We start from the raw sequence: 17270 nt of genomic DNA, 5'->3' as shown, positions 1-17270 counted from the left end.
CTGCTAAAGCTAGCTGCAGCAGCTTCGTTTTCAGAAATGCAAAACGGACGGGTTCCTAAATGGCGTCTTTGTTGACCGTGCGCCGTGCGGTTTGGCCCCCAGAGTTATCTCCGATAGCACAAATAAATCTGGCGGCCTCCAGTTGTCTCGGGCTAAGCATTAGCTCCTTCCCCCGTTGTCTCCCTCCTCGCAGATTTCCTCTTGGCCTTCAGCAGCACAGACTCGTTCCTCTCATTAATATGCCCTGTTAACTGCTGCCAAACCTCTAGCAGTTTAGTGCATATGTTCCCTTAATCATTTCTCTTTGTTCTAGAAGTCTGGGTTAGGTTTCTGCACCCCCCTTTTCCTGTGCCCGCCACCCCTCCGCCATCGCCGTGGCTGGCTGGAGCGTTCGACTGTCTACTGTGCACATGTTTATTTAGAGAGCCCGGAGGGCGCTTGGCATCCAGAGCGCTGCGGCGGGCTCCCGGTGTGCGGACCCCTCTCTCGCCGCTCTCCCCAAGCCCAGCCTCAGGAGCCCAGGTGAAGGGCTGCCCGACCCAGGAGAGAGCAGAGGTTCTGGAAGATAATGTTAATTCCCCGTGTGGACAAAGAATCCTTCTTAGGCTTTCCTGCTGGTCCGACACAAGAAAAGGACGCTTTATTCTTGGAGCTCAGGCCTGCATGGGCACGCTCGCTCTCAATGGGTTATTCACTGTGTCCAAGAGAAATACCTGTGGGGCTGTATTTCATGTGCAGTGGAAGTGGACTGGCACATGCGGGGCTCGCCCAGGGTGCCCTGTGCCTGCCCGGGAGGACGCTGGGGCCGGGCAAGCCCCGCCCACAGGGCCTGGGATCTCCCGCCTGGGCCCTTCTTACCCTTAGCTTGCGCACCGGGCAGCAGGCCTCTCCAAGCACTCGGGCATGGGGAGATGGGTGCTGCGTGCTGCTTTGCTTTTCTGCTGAAGGCTTTTTTCTCTCATGTTGAACACGAGCCATTTGTAAAGTTCCACCTGGTGCCTTTCGCCCAGAGCAGAGATGGGAGCTCAGCGCGCCAGCTTTCTTTTCTTTGAGCCCCTGTCTTGCCAGAGTGCTGTGGACCCGTCCAGCTTGATTATTAGAAACTTCACGCTGAGTCACAATACCAGCTCTCTGCGCTTCTGCCCCCCACAAAGCAGATACTGCGAGGAGGCCCTCGAGCCCGTGGCTGCCGGGGCAGGCCCGACTTGCCTGTCAGATACGTCCTGCCCCAGTGACAAGCTGCCCACTTGCAGCAGGTCAGCAGCCACCGGAAGGAGGAGGAGAACTCCTGCGTAGAACCGAGTTTCTCAGAGGGAATTCTCCGAGTGAGAGATTTTGCCTGTGTGTGTGTGTGTGTGTGTGTGTGTGTGTGCGTGTGTGTGTCCTTTTTCATTTTAGGGGGAAAAAAAGACCAGTTAATTTTGACCTGTTTGGGGGAGATTAGTACACTTTTCTACATATCCCCAAAAGGGAGGTTTGTATTCTTTTACATGAAACCATTTTAAAAGCAGAACTGAAGCCTAAAATGATGCAGGGTTCTCTTGAGTTCTCAGAAGGTGTAGATTTATTTACTGTAGTTAAAACATAATTAGTTCTCAGGGGATAGTGTATCTTTTAAACGGCTTTATAGCCACCATATTGGTTTTTCTGAATAATCAGAAACTTCTGTTACAATTGTGTACCAGCGTTCCAACAGAAACACACCGTAAGTAAAAACAAATGTTGGGATTTGTCCCTTGAAGAAGGTACGTGCATCAGACGGGAAGGAAAGAACTTGATCAGATACTCCAAACAAACATAACCAAGTCTTAAACTGAACAGCAGCTCTGGCAGGTTCACCCTTCCTTCCCATCTAATAAATGACATTTTTTTCGTTCTTACTTTTCCATCATTCACCTCATAGAAACTAGAAGGAAGCCCCAACACTCAGGAGGCTGAGGCAGGAGGATTGCCATAAGTTGAAGCCCAGACTGGGCTATATAGTGAGTTCAAGTTTGGCCTGAACTATGTAGTGAGACTCTGTCTTTAAAGAAAAAAAAAAAAAGCTGGAAGGAGGGTGACTTCCCCACGGCTGTGCATCTCCGCAGATTGTGGAAATCCTAAGATCGGTCCTTCCTGGGCCCCACACGCACAGGTAGACAGGACCTGCCCCACTTTCTGAGCTCTGGGCCCAACTGCCTGTGTCCTGTTCTAGCTGACCGGTTTTCCCACCGTTTGCAGGTTGATGTTTGAGATGCCGCAGGAAATGGGTTTAATAGCCATCGCAGTCCGGCAGACTCAGGGCAGAGGTCAGTCATCTTCTGTTACCCTTGCTGTTATTTTGCTTTCTAAAATCTGTGACTCTGGTGGCCAGAGAGCCTGTGAGCTGCGTGTGCTGATCCCTGGGACAACTCGAGTGGGAGTCTGCTCTGTGCTCGTACTCGCCGGATGCAGGGCGAGGGGGAAGGAAGCCGTGGTGGGAAGGTTTAGCCCGCGTGGAATGAAGTTGTTCTCTCAGACTGCAGGTCTGCTAACCACTTGACATTCGTGGGGACAGCTTGGACATCTGGGGTCCTGTCCTTGTGGTGTGAATCATAACGTGTTCTGGACACATCTGTTTTCCTGAAGATCCTCTGTGAGGTCTAGAACGAGCCTGTGTGGGTGGGAAGTGTCACAGGGAGGGGCTGCTCCCCCGTGGACACCTCCCAGTTAGCACTGGGCTTTGCAGGAGTGGACACTGCTCGGTGCCCTTCCCACAGTGACCACAGACCAGCAGGGGCTGCCGGGCTTCCGCCACCTGCCGGGCGGAGTTCCCCAAAGCTGGGAGCAGCTCCCTGGTCCCTGCAGCGCACCCCCTGGCACCCGGCCCCACCTCCCGAGTGTGCCTCCAGCCCCAGGGCTCTTCCCGATTTCACAGAAGCAGCAAAGAGAGAAGAGATCTGCTGTTTTCCACTTCTTTCTCTTGAGCATAACTCAAAAAGAAGAAAAATTATTTTATCAAATATAGGACTCAGTATGATGGATTTTTAAAAAGTATTCTAGAAGAACTTGGACAAACAGTATTTCTCACTTAGATGCCTTGGCTTTCCTAACCTCAGTTTGAGGAAAACTCCCAACTCAGAGAGTTAGGGTCAGGGATCAGCTTTTAAAAATGACTTCACCGCTGGGCGTGGTGGCACACGCCTGTAATCCCAGCACTCGGGAGGCTGAGGCAGGAGGATCATTGCGAGTTTGAGACCAGCCTGGGCTACAAAGTGAGCTCAAGTCCAGCCGGAACTGCATAGCCAGCCCCTTTCCAAAAAAAAAAAAAAAAAAAAAACTTCACTGAGATGAAATTCATATGCCAGGGTCCCCCATGGAAAGTGTGTAGCTCTGGTTCTTAGTAGATTCCCTGGATTGTGCAGCTATCACCACAGCGGGGATTGAAGAGTGGCTTCCAGCACTTCCCCGGGGTCAGTGCCATTTCTTACCAGTGTCTTCATCCTCTGTTCTCACCCTTGACCGTCTGGTCAGGATGAAACGCGGGGTCTGTTCAGACACTGCTCCACCTTAACCGCCCAAGCATAAATGATGTGCTCACGGAGGCATGGCTTATGCTAAGTATGGGAAACGTTTTCAGCCGCTTATCTTACCATGATGAGCATCTTTCTTTTACCGAGTAACGCGGGACATCCAGATGCGTGCTAACCGCAGGTGACTGAGCGGGGCGCTATGCGGGCGGCTGAGATTTCCCTGTGGTAAAGCAGCACTTTGCCAACCGGCCTGTCTTCCAGGGCGGGGGCCAAATGCATGGCTGAGCCCCTTGGGATGTGCCCTTTCTACGGTGCTGCTGTCCATCCCCCTGCGGTCCCAGCTGGGACAGAGGATCCCGTTCATCCAGCACCTGATGTCCCTGGCCGTGGTGGAGGCGGTGCGGTCCATTCCTGCGTATCAGGTATGTGCGGTTTACACACCAAGTCCGGCGCCTCCCTCTTGCGGGTGTAGAATTTGGCTTGTTTTGTTTGTACGTTGGTTTGCGCATTTGGCGGAGGAATGGAGCTGCCCTGTGCCCTTTGCAGAGCTGGTAGCAAAGTGCGCTCGGCATTGCGCAGCACCGTCAGGCTCACCGGATGCACTGCTCCCCGGATCCCCCTTCCAGCCTACTTGCCCGATCTCTCCACATCCTGTAAGGACCGCTTTGCTTTCAGCGGATGCACCAAGATGGACCGGGAGGAAATGATTGTCTGCGTTTTCTTATTTTACCGACCCGGAAGCCTTCTCATTTCCTACCTCTGTTTACCGTCATCGCTGCTCTGCACAGCTGTTAGTTGACCAGCACCGTCCAGCTTGACTGGGGACTGTCTCCCTCCAGCAGCAGGGACGGATGTGCTTGCGTCTTCACTACTGCCGGATGCACTGGTCTCAGTGGTTACAGACAAGGAGACGAGAACGATGAGCCTGGGACTGGAGTGTCTCCTCTGCTTCCCATGTACCGCTTGGCGGTCCAGGGAGAATTTCAAATGGACCTAAAAGGAGCTGCCTCCCTGCCTTCCTCCTACCTGGGACTCTAGGTCAGGCTAAAAGCAAAGTGATCATCTTGATTCCTAGCAAAATGTTAAAGCACAGCTCTCAAGAGAGACTAGGGCTGTCGCCAGCAGTTAAAGGATGAGAATCCCTTGCCCTCCCCTTACCTCCAGGCGCACGCAAGCTCAGCCTCAAACTCACAGCGTGCGTGCAGCGTTGCTGTTGTGCAGTTACAGCTAATTCTGATGTCCATGTTCCCTGCACTGCACTGAGGTCACTGACATCACATGCCCGTGTCCTGGCAATGTCCCGGACTTGTCACACCGTTACTGACCTCTCAGGCCCCATCTGCAGCACCTGAGCTTTATGCTTCCAAGGAGCATCAAAACAGAGAGGTCACCGAGCACACGCCTGTAATCTCAGTACTTTGGAAGCTGAGGCAGGAGGATCACCATGAGTTTGAGGCCAGCCTTGGCTACATAGTGAGAGCCGGTCTCAAAAAACAAAAAACCCAAAAAACAGAAGGATCTTGCATGACAGGTGGCCTTTTTAACCCTAGCAGCACCATAATTAGTCGTAAAAAACAGGTCAAATACTGAGCCTAGAAGATGAAGTGAGTCTGTTTCCTTCTTCAGGGCTGTGACTCCCCCCACAGAGCCTCCCTAGCACGCATTCTTTGAGCCCCTGCTGCATGCAGAGGCAGTGCCAGGCGCCGGGCGCCACAGCTGGCGGAGGCCCCAGAGGTCTTGTCCTGGTCACAGTCGTCCTCGTCAGCCTTGTTGGCCTGAGGTGACTTTGATTTTGAATTGGATTTTCTTATTTTTTAATTTTAAATTTTCTTTCCTTTTGCTCTCTCTTTATACTTTTGGTTTCTCACGTAAGAAGCCAGGCCATGCTGAAGCTCGTGTGTCTGAAGTGGACTTTGACAGTGCCCTGTGGCCTGGCTACACGGCTGCCGACGGTCAGGGGGTGCCAGTCGTGCTGAGTTTGCTTTCCTGTGGCCTCCTCTAGGCGCCAACCTGTCCCTCGCCAGATGCCACCGTGAGCACACGGATTAAGGCCATTCTACACAGCCCGGCCGTGCTGCCGCTCCCCGGGCCCGGGGCCTTACGCCGGCTTCCTCTGCCCCTGTCCGAAGCCCCGTGGGCTCCTGGGCCTCTCCCGTCCCACTCCTGCTCCTGTCTGCCGTCTTCTGCTCATCCTCTGAGGCCCCGCTGGATGCCGCCCGAACCTTCTGGCTCTGCTGTCTGCGCTGGACTCACCGCCGTGGGCGTGCGAGCCTCGCTTCGCGCACTGACTGTGTCACTCCGAAGCGGTGTCACCCGCACCCCACCGTCTCCTGCTCTTCGCAGCAGGAGTCGCTTCCTCACATCCTGGTCTTTGGGGCTGTGCCGTGCACGGGAAGAGGAGCCCTGGCCTCTGCCTCTGCAGCCACCAGGCTCCGGTCACACTCTCCCAAGCTGTGACAGCCAGCTGTCCCCTTGAGAACTCAGTGTCCAGACAGAAAAGAGACACAGTGTTCTGCCCCCAAGCAGTCACTGCAGCTCCCCGCCTCGTGCTGCCCTGGTTCTCCGTGCTGTGATTCCTACACGGCTGTGGGGACAGTGGGCTTCAGGACAGCACGAATAGGAAGAGCTGTGGGAAGGAGGGGACAGCTGGCCACACCGCGTGGCCTCAGACACCCAGGCTGAGTCTCAGAAAGCCCTGTGCTGGAGTCCAGTGCTGTCATCTGTGGCAGCCACCACGTCTCTTCCTTGTAAAGAGGGCTGAGCCCAGCGCCAGGAGCAAGGAGTGCACAGGGGCCGCCCCTTGGGCGTGAGGCCAGCAGCTGCGCTCCTGACCCTCAGCCTTGCCTGGTCAAGGGTCTCTGTTCCATCTTGCATCTCTAGGGCCCTCCTCTACCCACGCCTGGCCCAGCCTGGCTGCCAGCACCGGGTCTGAGAAGCCCAGTGTTGTGGAGCCCACTTGGGCTGCTCCAGTCTCTGCTCCAAGGTCAGGTGGAGGCCTGGGTGTCCACTCTTAGTCCAGCTGCTGTGACCAAGGCCCAAGCAGAGCCCCCGGCCACACCCCTGCAGGATGGAGCAGCATGGGCCACTGACAAGGGAGGTTCTGCCCCCGAGTCGATGGGTGGCAGTTCTGCAGGGCTTGCGGTGATAACTCAAACAGCGATTCCTCCTCAGCACTTTGGCCGCGTTCTGGCACTGACCGTGAGGCATTTCTGCTGCCTCTTGGACAGCCCTTCAGCAGGGCCATCTTTCTCTGCAACAGGAGCTTCTTAAGGGAGAAGGGCCCTGTCGGTATTGTCGTCTGCTGCACCCTGTACCCTGCACCCAGCACTCGATGGTTCTCCATGGTGGTTTCTTAATGCTGAGATAGTCAAAGAACTTCACTCACAGCTAGGTCTTTTCAGAGGGTTTTTGTACAGTTAGGGGAGAATGCTGGGATTTATACCACGCATGCTGTGTAGGCTGTCATCCTCCACCCACAGGAGGTGCTTTAGTACTGGATTGTCCCACAGATGTGGCTAGCTGTCTGCAAAAGGAGAGGGTGAGGTTATATTCTGTTAGTTTTAAGTGTATTCTGCTCATCTTCCTTTTGCCTAGATGGTGCCATCCAGGCCCTTTGCATCCTGTGATTGCTTATTAACATGAGATGTTCCTCTAGGATATCAACTTACGGGTGAAGTGGCCCAATGACATATATTACAGTGACCTCATGAAGATCGGTGGAGTTCTGGTTAACTCAACGCTTATGGGAGAGACGTTCTACATACTTGTCGGTAAGTTGTTAAAGCTTTTCCTTCTGTGATTTTTCATTATTGAGACCAGAAAAATTAAAATGGTCTGTGCTTGACAGACATGGTGGCGCATGTCATCCCAGCACTCCAGGAGCTGAGGCAGGAGGGTCACCAAGTTCAAAACCAGCCTGAACCACATAGCGAGACAGTCCCTCAAAAAACCAACCTCCAAAACAAGTCTGTGCTTGTCTACATGTGAGAGAACTGTTCTCTTGGGCGCCACGGTCCTGCGCCATAGTATGCATGTAGAGGGCACCAGGTTGACTGAAAGCACTTCAAGGGGTTTTGCGTTGCCTGAATCACACCAAGCAAGCTTTCTTGCCCCCTCCTACACTTCTACTTCTTGCTGAACTTGAAATAGTAGAAATAAACATTTAATGTGCCATTTTGTATTCAGAAAAGTAATTTATAAGACAGTTCTCCCTCTGGTCTTGCATTTTTTGTTTTATTTTGTTTTCAGGTTTTTTTTTTTCTTTTTGAGACAGGGTCTCACTTATACTGCAGGCTGGTCTTCAACTCATTAGGTACCAGGCTGGCTTCAAACTCACTGTGATCCTCCTGCCTCAGCTTCCTGAGTGCTGGGATTATAAGCGTGCACCCTTTCACCCAGCTTGGTGTGGCATTCTTAAATGGTCTTTCCCAGCCATGAAAAAAGTTTCTTCTTGAAGCTTACCGATGGCTGCCGAAGGTGGGGCAAGGAATTCCTGTCTCACCTCACACATGGAAAATCAAGCAAGGAGATGGGTTGCTAGGCAACCTGAGTTTTTAGGTCTCTGGTCATCCAGCCGCCAACCTGCCCGGTAGAGTTTAATTGGTGTTCGGAAAACAGTAATGGACAGAAAGCATGTGACCGTGTGTTGGAAGTGCTGGCCACAGAACACAAGGCTGCAGCCCCAGCGCTGTACCAGCAGTGCTACCCCGGGCAGCTGCTCCGCACCGTACCGCTGCGCTTCCTGTCTTCCCTGAGCCGCCAGGCCGGATGGAGCGCTCCCGTGTTGCGTCCTCAGCGGGGAACTAAGAATAAATTCCTAGAGCCAGCTGGGTGCAGGGGAGAGAGGCTTCCACAGGGAGAGAGTCAGAGCTGCCTGCGGGGCGTTGCCTGGTCCTTGTACAGACAGAGCGTAGGTTGACACCAGTGTCACTAATGTCCCCAGGATGTTTTAACTCTGATCGCAAGGGAGAATTTTCGGATTTATCCAGCACTCGATTGAACGCCTTGCCCTCAGTAGGTGCTTCAGATGGGGGCTGTCTCTGCCGACGAGTGAATTGAGACAGTTTTGTGCCTGTTGCAATCGCTTGTTTTCCCAGGTGTAATTTACATTGCCTGTGTTTCACCATTTTTTAATTTTTGTGGTACTGGGGATTGAACCCGTGCTAGGCAAGCACTGTACCACTAAGCTTTCCCAGCCCTGTTTTTTATTTTGAGACAAGATTTCACTAAGTCACTAATGCTTACGCTGGCCTCAAACTTGAGATCTTCCTGCCTCGGCTTCCTGAGTAGCTAGGATTACAGATTTACACCACTGTACCTGCCAGGTTTATATTTTAATGGCCAGGATACGGCTTTAAAAGTCTGAGGCCAGTCCATCCTTCCCTTAACAACAAAGTGTCCCTTCACTGATACTACAAATGCCGTTGTTCTACCTGAGGCTGACATTGTGGGGATTTTTTCCCTAGAGGCCCGAGAGATGTGCCTGTCCCTCAGCCTTCTACTGCTTGCAGTCTCCCTCTCCTCCCGAAGACCTCTGAGGTTAACTCAGGAGAAAGGCACCCTGAGCATGGGCCTCTCCTTCCCACACCCAAGCCTCTGCCCCAGGGGCTCCCCATGATAAAGGGTTTAAAGGTGGGTCCGCCGGGGGAACCGGGACCAGGCATAGGCTCTGAATGCAGGGTTTCTCCCTAAGCCTCGAAGAAATTCCCTGTCTCCAAGTGTGTGTCCTGTCATTCATGCAGACAAGGAAAAGCAGGTTGTGTTTTCTGTCGGGCCCATGCCTGGACTGGGGGAGGGCTTGTTACTCCAGAAATGCCACCAGGGGCCCTGTCCCAGACAGCAACTCTTCACACAGTCCCGTGGCTCGCCTCCCTGACCTTCTTCGCAGTACGGTTGAGACGTCCTTGTTGGCAGAAAACAGGAAGTTGGAGGGAAGCTCTAGCTGTAGGGCTGGGGCGCAGCTCAGCGGTAGAGTGCTTACCGGAAGTGCACAGGCCCTCAGCAGTCCCATCCCTGGCGGCACAAAAACAAGACCCATAGCCTGTTCCAGGGGCTGTAGAGGACCCGATGGTGCCATCAAGGTGACGAGCCGCTCATTTTGTTTGTTTGTTGTGCAGGCTTTGGGTGTAACGTGACTAACAGTAACCCTACCATCTGCATCAATGACCTCATCGAAGAGCACAACAAGCAACATGGGGCAGACCTGAAGCCCTTACGAGCTGATTATGTCATTGCCAGGGCTGTGACGGTGCTGGAGAGACTCATCGACACGTTTCAGGACCAAGGGCCCAACGGCGTCCTGCCCCTGTACTATAAATACTGGGTACACAGGTGAGTGCTGCGGGTCCTCTAGTAGGTCGGTAGCTCAGCATCCTGCAGGAAGGGGTGCACACTGGCTGGATAATTACGTTTCACCTCCGGGATGGAGGAGCCAGAAGACACCACCTTCACCAGGTTACCCTGTGGGGGCATCCTGATAGGCTGTGTGGGAAGACCCAGCCCAGAGCGCATCCTAGATCCAGTCAGTGCGACTTCCCCAGCAGTGGCAGGGACTCAGAGCAGGGGTTCTCAAAGCAAGAACTGCAAGCAGCAGGGCAGCCTCGTTGGGGAACTCATTAGAAGTGCAAATTCCCACCCAAGACCTACACACTGGAAGCTGGGCTGGGGCCTGCGCTGTGCTAACAGGTGCAGCTGGCGTTTTGAGAAGCTCCACCTCCACCCTGCAGAAATGTCAGGTCTCCCGCCCGACAAGGGAAGGGCGGAGAGGGGCCGGAGATGAAAGAAGACTACAGAGGCTGACAGCTGGCTTCCGGCTGTGTCATGAGATGCGGGGCCACAGCCGCAAGAGATGTTAATGGGCCCTGGGAATCGAGCACGGGCGTTAGGTGCGCATCAGTGCTGTATCTCTGATGCAGATAACGTACGTCAGGCAGTGTCACTGTATCGAGCCCGGATTGCCTGAGTCGGGGGGCGTGTGGTGATCGGGTTTGGAGGGGACTGTTGTTTCACTAGGGAGATGCGCACTAAAGTATAAGCACCAAGCGTCACGATGCCTGGAACTTATTTTTATTGATGCAGGGGAAAAGTGGGTCAAGAGAAAAAGCAAATACAGAAAATGCGTCCTTGGTGTGAATAGGGGAGCGCGAGGCTCAGCTCTCTGCAGGTCTGAACTTCTTCCAAACAAATACCTGGGGTGAGAGGAACTGGGGTGCAGCTCAGGGACAGCACTTACCTAGGAGGCACGAGCCCCTGGCCCCACAAAAAGTAATACATGAAGTTTAAAAATATATAATAAAAATGGAGTGAGGTGTTCTCTACTCTGAAAACTGTGGACAAGGATGTAAGTTAACGGTGGCTTTTGGAAGACCTCCAGAGGCAGGAGCAGAATGATGCTGCCCAGCTTTATAAGGGAATCTCTCCCGTCCTCTGTCTCAGGCTTGGCTGCGAAGACTGAATTACAGGTGCTTAGGCGCCCTGGGTGGGCAGGCAGGGTCAGCATCATGATGATCAGGATCCGAAGTCCAAATCCATAACCCTTTTAGTTTATTTTTATTTTGCTTTTTTGAAACAAGGTCTCGCTATGTACTTCAGTTTGGTGTTAACTCGAGGCAGTCCTCCTGCATCAGCCTCCCCAGTGCCAGGACTACAGGCGTGTACCACCATGCCTGTCTGACCCTGGTTATTTAGTTGTAATGAAAACAACTCACAGGGGACCCAAGGAGGTGAACGCTGTCCCCATGGCCAGCCTCTGTCCTCTCCCCTGGACCTCGGCCCCTCAGTAGAAGGGACAGTCATTTCGCCAGCCTTCCCGTCACACTCCCAGTGACCCTGCTGTGCTTCCTCTGCAGCGGCCAGCAGGTCCGTCTGGGCAGTGCTGAGGGCCCGAAGGTGTGGATCGTGGGCCTCGACGATTCCGGGTACCTGCAGGTCCTCCAGGACGGCGGCGAGGTGGTGACTGTGCACCCCGACGGCAACTCCTTCGACATGCTGCGCAACCTCATCCTGCCCAAGCGGCGGTAGCGGGCCGGGCGGGTGGGGGCCGGGACTGCAGGGCCTCGAGCATTCCGACCGCCCGTCGCCTCCGCTGGGACCTGACAGCTAGCGTGGAGTCGAGGGTGACTTCCCTCCCTCAATTCATTTGTTAGCTCTCATTTTTTTCTATTTTCCTGGTTCTTAACAGTTTTGTTGTTTTACTGCTATCTGAAGATGCTTCCAGATGGCGGGTCGGCAGGTGAAAGGTTTAGTTTAGGGGAAGCCCACATCGTTGTGAAATCACCCCCTCCCTTTGGACTTGGATTTGGGTTTATTAGGAAAAATTTTTTTTTTTACACGGAAACATCACTGGTATCATTCAAATGATTTTCTGGTGGTGGAGGCCTTTCAACCCTAAGCTATGGAAAAGCACGACAGAAGCGCTCTGGTGCCGGCCGCTGGTGAGCTGGGTGTTTGAAGCATCCAGGGCGGGATTCCTGGCGGACAGGCCGGCTGTGTTAGCCGGGGGAGGAGGCCCTCGCTCGCTCCCTTGCTCCGAGGACACCCACTGGTCTGTGTGTGTGACGTGGTCTCCGGCCTCTCCTTCCTGAGCTCAGCTTACTGCGTCCCTGAAGACGTGGCCAACGAGTCCAAGACCCTTCGGGTGCAGGAGGAGCAGCTCGGGGCAGCAGTGGGTCCAGCTCTGCCAGTTGGAGGCAAAGGTGCTTTGTGCCGCACTCAGAGGGACATCAGGAGCTCTGAAGGAAGTTTCCGGCTCACTGCAAAATACAGAGCCTTCCTTCCTGCAAGACTGCGCATGCTCAGAGGGTAGACTACATGGCATAGTACTTTTGGTGGTTGTTTTTGAGACAGGGTCTCTCCCCCGCATATATATATAGTTCAGGTGGACCTTATATTCACTGTGTAGCCCAGGCTGGCCTCAAACTCACAGAGATCCTCCTGCTTCAGCCTCCCAAGTAATCCTAGCCTCCTGGCATTACGGGCTTGGCCCACCACACCTGGCACCATGGCCTTGGCTTTGCAAGTCCTAATTTTTTGCTCTCTCTTTCCATCTGTGGCCAAGAAAGTAAATGACACTGATACTGAAAACCATCAGTCTGGAGGAAGAGTGTATATGTGTGCATGCATGCCTGTGCGCAGCTTTTAAAGAAGACAGATCTGATGTCCCAAAAGTCTCCTTGGCAGAACAGAGAAAAGGAACCCTTGATGTGTTTGCCATTTCCGCGTGCACGCCGTGCTTTTCCCACGCAGCTCCTATCTCCCGAGCTCAGGGGTCACACCCACCCCTTTCTAGCCCCAAAAGGCCGATTTGCGTTTACTCTTCTCCCTTCCTGCCAGTCCCCGCTGAAGTCAGTGGAAAGAGCTCCACGCAGCCCTCAGCTTTGCACAGAACCCCCTCATTGTAAACTAGCGCCATCCTCTTGCAGGCCTCGCGCAGCCAGGCCAGTTCCAAAAACGTGTGGTTTTCGGTGTAAAGTCTGTCCTCCTGGGCCAGGCGCAGGCAGCCCCACAGGAAGAACAAAACACTGTGTTTAGTTAAGTACACCAACCCAATCTGTGTTTTTTGGAAATGTAACTGTAACAGGACTTCAGAAGTCATTTTTGCAAATAAGGGTTTCATTAGGATTATTTTTCTTAAGAAATCACTCTCTCTCAAATGGCCAGGTCTTCTGGAATTAATGACAAGTTTAAGCAAAAGTCCACACTGCCCAGATGACAAAACCAACTCACCCTTGAGAGGTGCCTGTGGGCGTTGTCAGGTTGAGCTCTGCCGGCCAGCGCCGCAGTTTCGTTTTGGAGTTCGGTGCAGAAGGCAGGTCATCTCTCAGAGCTGCCGTGGTTGTTTTTTTGAATTTCTTTGGGGAATTATTTAATGAAAAACATACTGTGTTTTGTTTTAAGGTGAAAGCTTATTCTAGATAGTTCTGCTTTGGGGAAAACACGTTATCATTTAATTTCCTTTCTGTAAATTAAAACTGATGAAGTGTGGCCGTGTCAAAGCACCCTGAGATGTCCCGTGCGTGCCACTTGGCCCCTCAAAGTGAGCTTTTGAGGGGTGTGCAGGACAGCCAGTCGTCTTGGGGGAGACAAAAATAGGCCGCGCTATGCATAAACCTGGTTTTGCCTCACATGAACCAAAGACTCTTGAAATTTTGCTTTACAGAGAAAATGAAGGCATTTTATGGCTAGAGCTGCAGAACTCTGTCTGCTACTCTGGACTCAACAACTAGGGTGTTTGTGCACTCAGGAATTTTAATATCTTCACGGAAACTTTACATTTTCTTGTCATCTTTAAAACAGGGCCACTAACCTCAGGATCACCGCAAGCGTTTACAACATGGATTATTATTCCCCAGTTCAAAGTGCATTAAAAGTTTGATGTGGAGGTGCACACCTGTAATGCCAGCATTTAGGAGGCAGAGGCAGGAGGATTGCTCCAAGTTCAAGGGCATCCTGAGCTCATAATGCAACCTGTCTCAAAAAAAAAAAAAAAAAAAAAAAAAAACAAAAAAAAAAAAAAAAAAAAAAAAAGTGCGTTGAGCATCTACCATGTTTTGTTGGAAGGCAAGATACCCGGTTCTAGAGTCAGAGGGCAGTGACCTGTGCATAGGACACAGTAGGAACGGGGTTCCCGTGGCCTGCTGGAGAAGCTCGGGAGGGCTGGCAGGGCATGCTGGAGGCACAGCAGGAAGGACCTGTGCCCAGCGGGTGACACTGCAGCGCACTAATGGGACCTGACTTGGGAACAGGGGGGCCCTCTGAGGCCTGGCGGAGACCCAGGTGGGGAGCCTGGAGGCCGGGACCACAGCCTCCGGGAGCCCCCAGCGTCGCTGTGGGCCCCTGCCCTGTTGTGGCTGCGCCACGTCCACGGCAGGACAGGAGCTCGTGTCCCTGGTCGTCACTGTGCATCTTAGAAAGAGTCAGCCTTTGCTTTTCTCTCCAGCTTGTCAGAGTCATTTCTGAAAAGAATCACTTTAAACCAATGCCTATAAAGAGCAAGTCTACCAAAATAAACTTAAAGCTCTCTCTGTGGCTCGGGCTCGTTCCTGCTTTTAACCCACAAGTCTCATTTTAAAAAACAGACAGCTGCTTTCGGTAACAGTATATTTATTTATGTTTAAACATTTTTTAAAAATAAATAAAATGTTTTTACATAATAAGGAATAATAGGAATTTCTAAAATGTTAAGAAGGTGGGGTTTTTTTGGTTTTTGTTTTTATGTATTTTTGACAACAGAGAAATCTTATTACTCTAAAAAAGTTAGCAAAACCCAGAAGTAAAAAATTGAAAACTTTTCTAACTGAGATGAATAAAATTAATGTAACAATTTAGATTCTGTTCATTAGAGATTTTTCTTACTCTTTTGTGAAAACCAGTTGATCTTTGTCAAAAGTATCTGCCCCGCAATCTTAAGCTTATACGTCACACTTAAATTTAGGAATGGTGTGAATCCTGCAGTTTCGATACCCCAGCTCACCAAAATAGGCTACTGTAATTTTGTGGCCTTTATTTGAAAGTGCCCTTTGATTCCACAGTCTGCCTGGCCATTGCAGTAAATCAGACCCTGGGCAGACTTTATCTGAGGGGTGCTGGTGCTCTTCCCACCTTGAGGCGGGGGCATGGCTGACAGGACTGAAAGGGGAGGGTGGGGAGACACAGCCCCTCGGATTTTCTCTGCAGAGATACAAATGGAAGGCTTCTCCAGAAGATAGCTTCCAGCAACAAAAAGGCATTCCATCCCAGGAGGCCCAGGCGGGCCCTGCTGGTCCTGAATTAGGCTCGTATCTCAAATCCCTTGATCTGGCTTTTTTGTCAGCATGGTACATGTGAGGGCCCCTTACAGTTTTCCTTCTCTATTTTCTGTGATAGACTTATTAAAACGCTTCCTCTTTCCCTGCCAGAGACTCATGAAAGCGTGCTACATCCATCAGCATAGGGTGCGGACTCTCCAGGGATGGAGGGGACGCTAGTAGGTGGCCACGATCACTGGGGGCCGCTTTGGGGGGGCCCCTGGCCATGTGGAAGTGGCTTGAGGGGCATCTTCCTTCCTGTTCTCGGCTATGAGAGCTGGTGTTGCTTGAGACACGGCATCGTCCCCTACCACACGTTTTCTTTTCCAAGCACATGGTACCCTGAAGCCCATTTACAGTACCATCCGGGAGCCCGCACAGGGTGTTCTCTCAGCAGTAACCTTTGTTAGGGAACTGCTCCGAAGCCTTCGGGGTTTGTATTTACTCACTGCCGCCCCAAGGGTTAATAACCAGGTAGACACAAAAAAGCATTTTGCCGTACTTTATTGAAAAGTGTTGGTGATGTCTCCTACTAATCAAACCTAAGCGGCTCAAGAACCATGGTTTCATCGGGAGACTTGGGAGCATAAAAAGCAGTACGCTTGGCCTTCCTGGGGTGCACGCTCCACCAGCCCCAGCTCGGGAGTGGGTGCGCATCCGGCCCCTGCACATTGTAACCCTGCTACCTAAGGCCGAGTACACCCCGCAGGGAATAAACAGGGTCCTCACTAAGCCACACGGGGTGGCGAAAGGTCAGCTCACCTTGTGAGAGCCCTTTGATTCTGGAAGAAGTTCAAAACGTGTGAAAACCCCTCTCCATCCAGAAGGTGGGAGAGTTTCCTAAAAGTAAACGGTTTTCGAAAAAGCAGCAAAATGACGCAGCGCTTACGGAGCGCGGAGCAAACGGAAAGTCTGTGACGCCACGCGGCCACCCAAATCACAGCCATGACGGATTTTTTAAATGGTGACATCTCTGAGCAAGAAACTGTAAAAATGAAACAAAAATAATGGAATTTTATTTTTCCAACACTGCTGGTGCTTTATAAAAGATCTCTGTCCACCTGTACACACGACACGTTGTCACTGAGGAAACTTCGCTATGTAGAAGATGCTTCAAACACGTCCATCATCCTCGCGACGTCCCTTAGCACGCTGTCCCCCGCAAGGTGCGGGCCACTGCGTTTCCATATTGCACATGCAGCTCGCCTAACCGGACCGGCACTGTTCGCAGCGATCCAGCTCGGAGGATTAGAGATGCGCGGCGGCCCGCCGGGGAGCCAGCTTGACCGCCCCCGGACAATTCCTGGCCACACAGGTCTGCTTGCATTTAATGCCTACTCGGTGTGTTTTTTTTGTTTTTGTTTTTGTTTTTTTTCTCCGGTACCGGGAACCGAACTCACGACCTTGCGCTTGCCAGGCAGGCGCTTTTGCCGCTGAGCTAAATCCCCAGCCCCTACTCGGTGTGTTCTGAAGGTGCTGTCAAGAGTCCATCCGCCGAGGACGTAAGCGCTTGTTAACGCGTTTGTGAAGGGCACACACCCACACACACTGGGCTTCGCTGATTTTTGTATTCAGGAAAGGACTGACTTAAAAAATTCGTAAGCCTCATGAATGAATTGTAAGCACAGCGGAGTGGTGTGTCCAGGGAACTTAAAATGCCACCTTCCGCCTTAACTAAGTACAGAGGAGGAAGCGTTCCTGCCTGTGCCCGCGCCCCCGCCTGGAATCGGGGCGCCTGTCCGGGGCCTCGCGCGCCAGCGAGTTGCAACGCCTTGGATCACCCGTCGCCAGACCTGGGGACACGGCAAGATGCCCGAAGCTTGACTTCAAGGGGAGGAAACCCAGTGTCCCCAGCCAAAGGCGGGGACCTCAGGTCGCGGCCGGGGCCTCAGGCTTGCAGGACAGGCCCGACGGTCGCGTCCCCGCTCGGCGTCCGCGGCGAACCTGAGGGCGGCGGCGGAGCTCGGCAGTCGCGGGCTCGGTCAGTCGCCGCGGC

General features: G+C 52.6%; 2 protein-coding genes across 2 annotated transcripts in view; one reads left to right on the top strand and one right to left on the bottom strand.

The window, feature by feature from the left end:
* Hlcs (holocarboxylase synthetase (biotin-(proprionyl-CoA-carboxylase (ATP-hydrolysing)) ligase)) overlaps positions 1–14516 on the top strand; it is a gene marked incomplete in the record, with an annotated part of 191247 nt that extends 176731 nt beyond the window's left edge. Inside the window, 5 exon segments of the mRNA XM_013504641.1 lie at positions 2221–2288; positions 3753–3913; positions 7147–7261; positions 9608–9821; positions 11339–14516. Of these exon segments, the coding sequence (XP_013360095.1) occupies positions 2221–2288; positions 3753–3913; positions 7147–7261; positions 9608–9821; positions 11339–11510 (730 nt within the window).
* Positions 14517–16268: 1752 nt separating this feature from the next.
* Sim2 (single-minded family bHLH transcription factor 2) overlaps positions 16269–17270 on the bottom strand; it is a gene marked incomplete at its 5' end in the record, with an annotated part of 40818 nt that continues 39816 nt past the window's right edge. The window contains 1 exon segment of the mRNA XM_013504633.1: positions 16269–17270.

The sequence above is a fragment of the Chinchilla lanigera genome, unplaced genomic scaffold (genome assembly GCF_000276665.1).
Source record: "Chinchilla lanigera isolate Chin_1 unplaced genomic scaffold, ChiLan1.0 scaffold00006, whole genome shotgun sequence".
NCBI classification, from domain to species: Eukaryota; Metazoa; Chordata; class Mammalia; order Rodentia; family Chinchillidae; genus Chinchilla; species Chinchilla lanigera.
The sequence above is the reverse complement of the archived record's forward strand: the minus strand, read 5'-3'. Positions and strand labels throughout refer to the sequence as shown.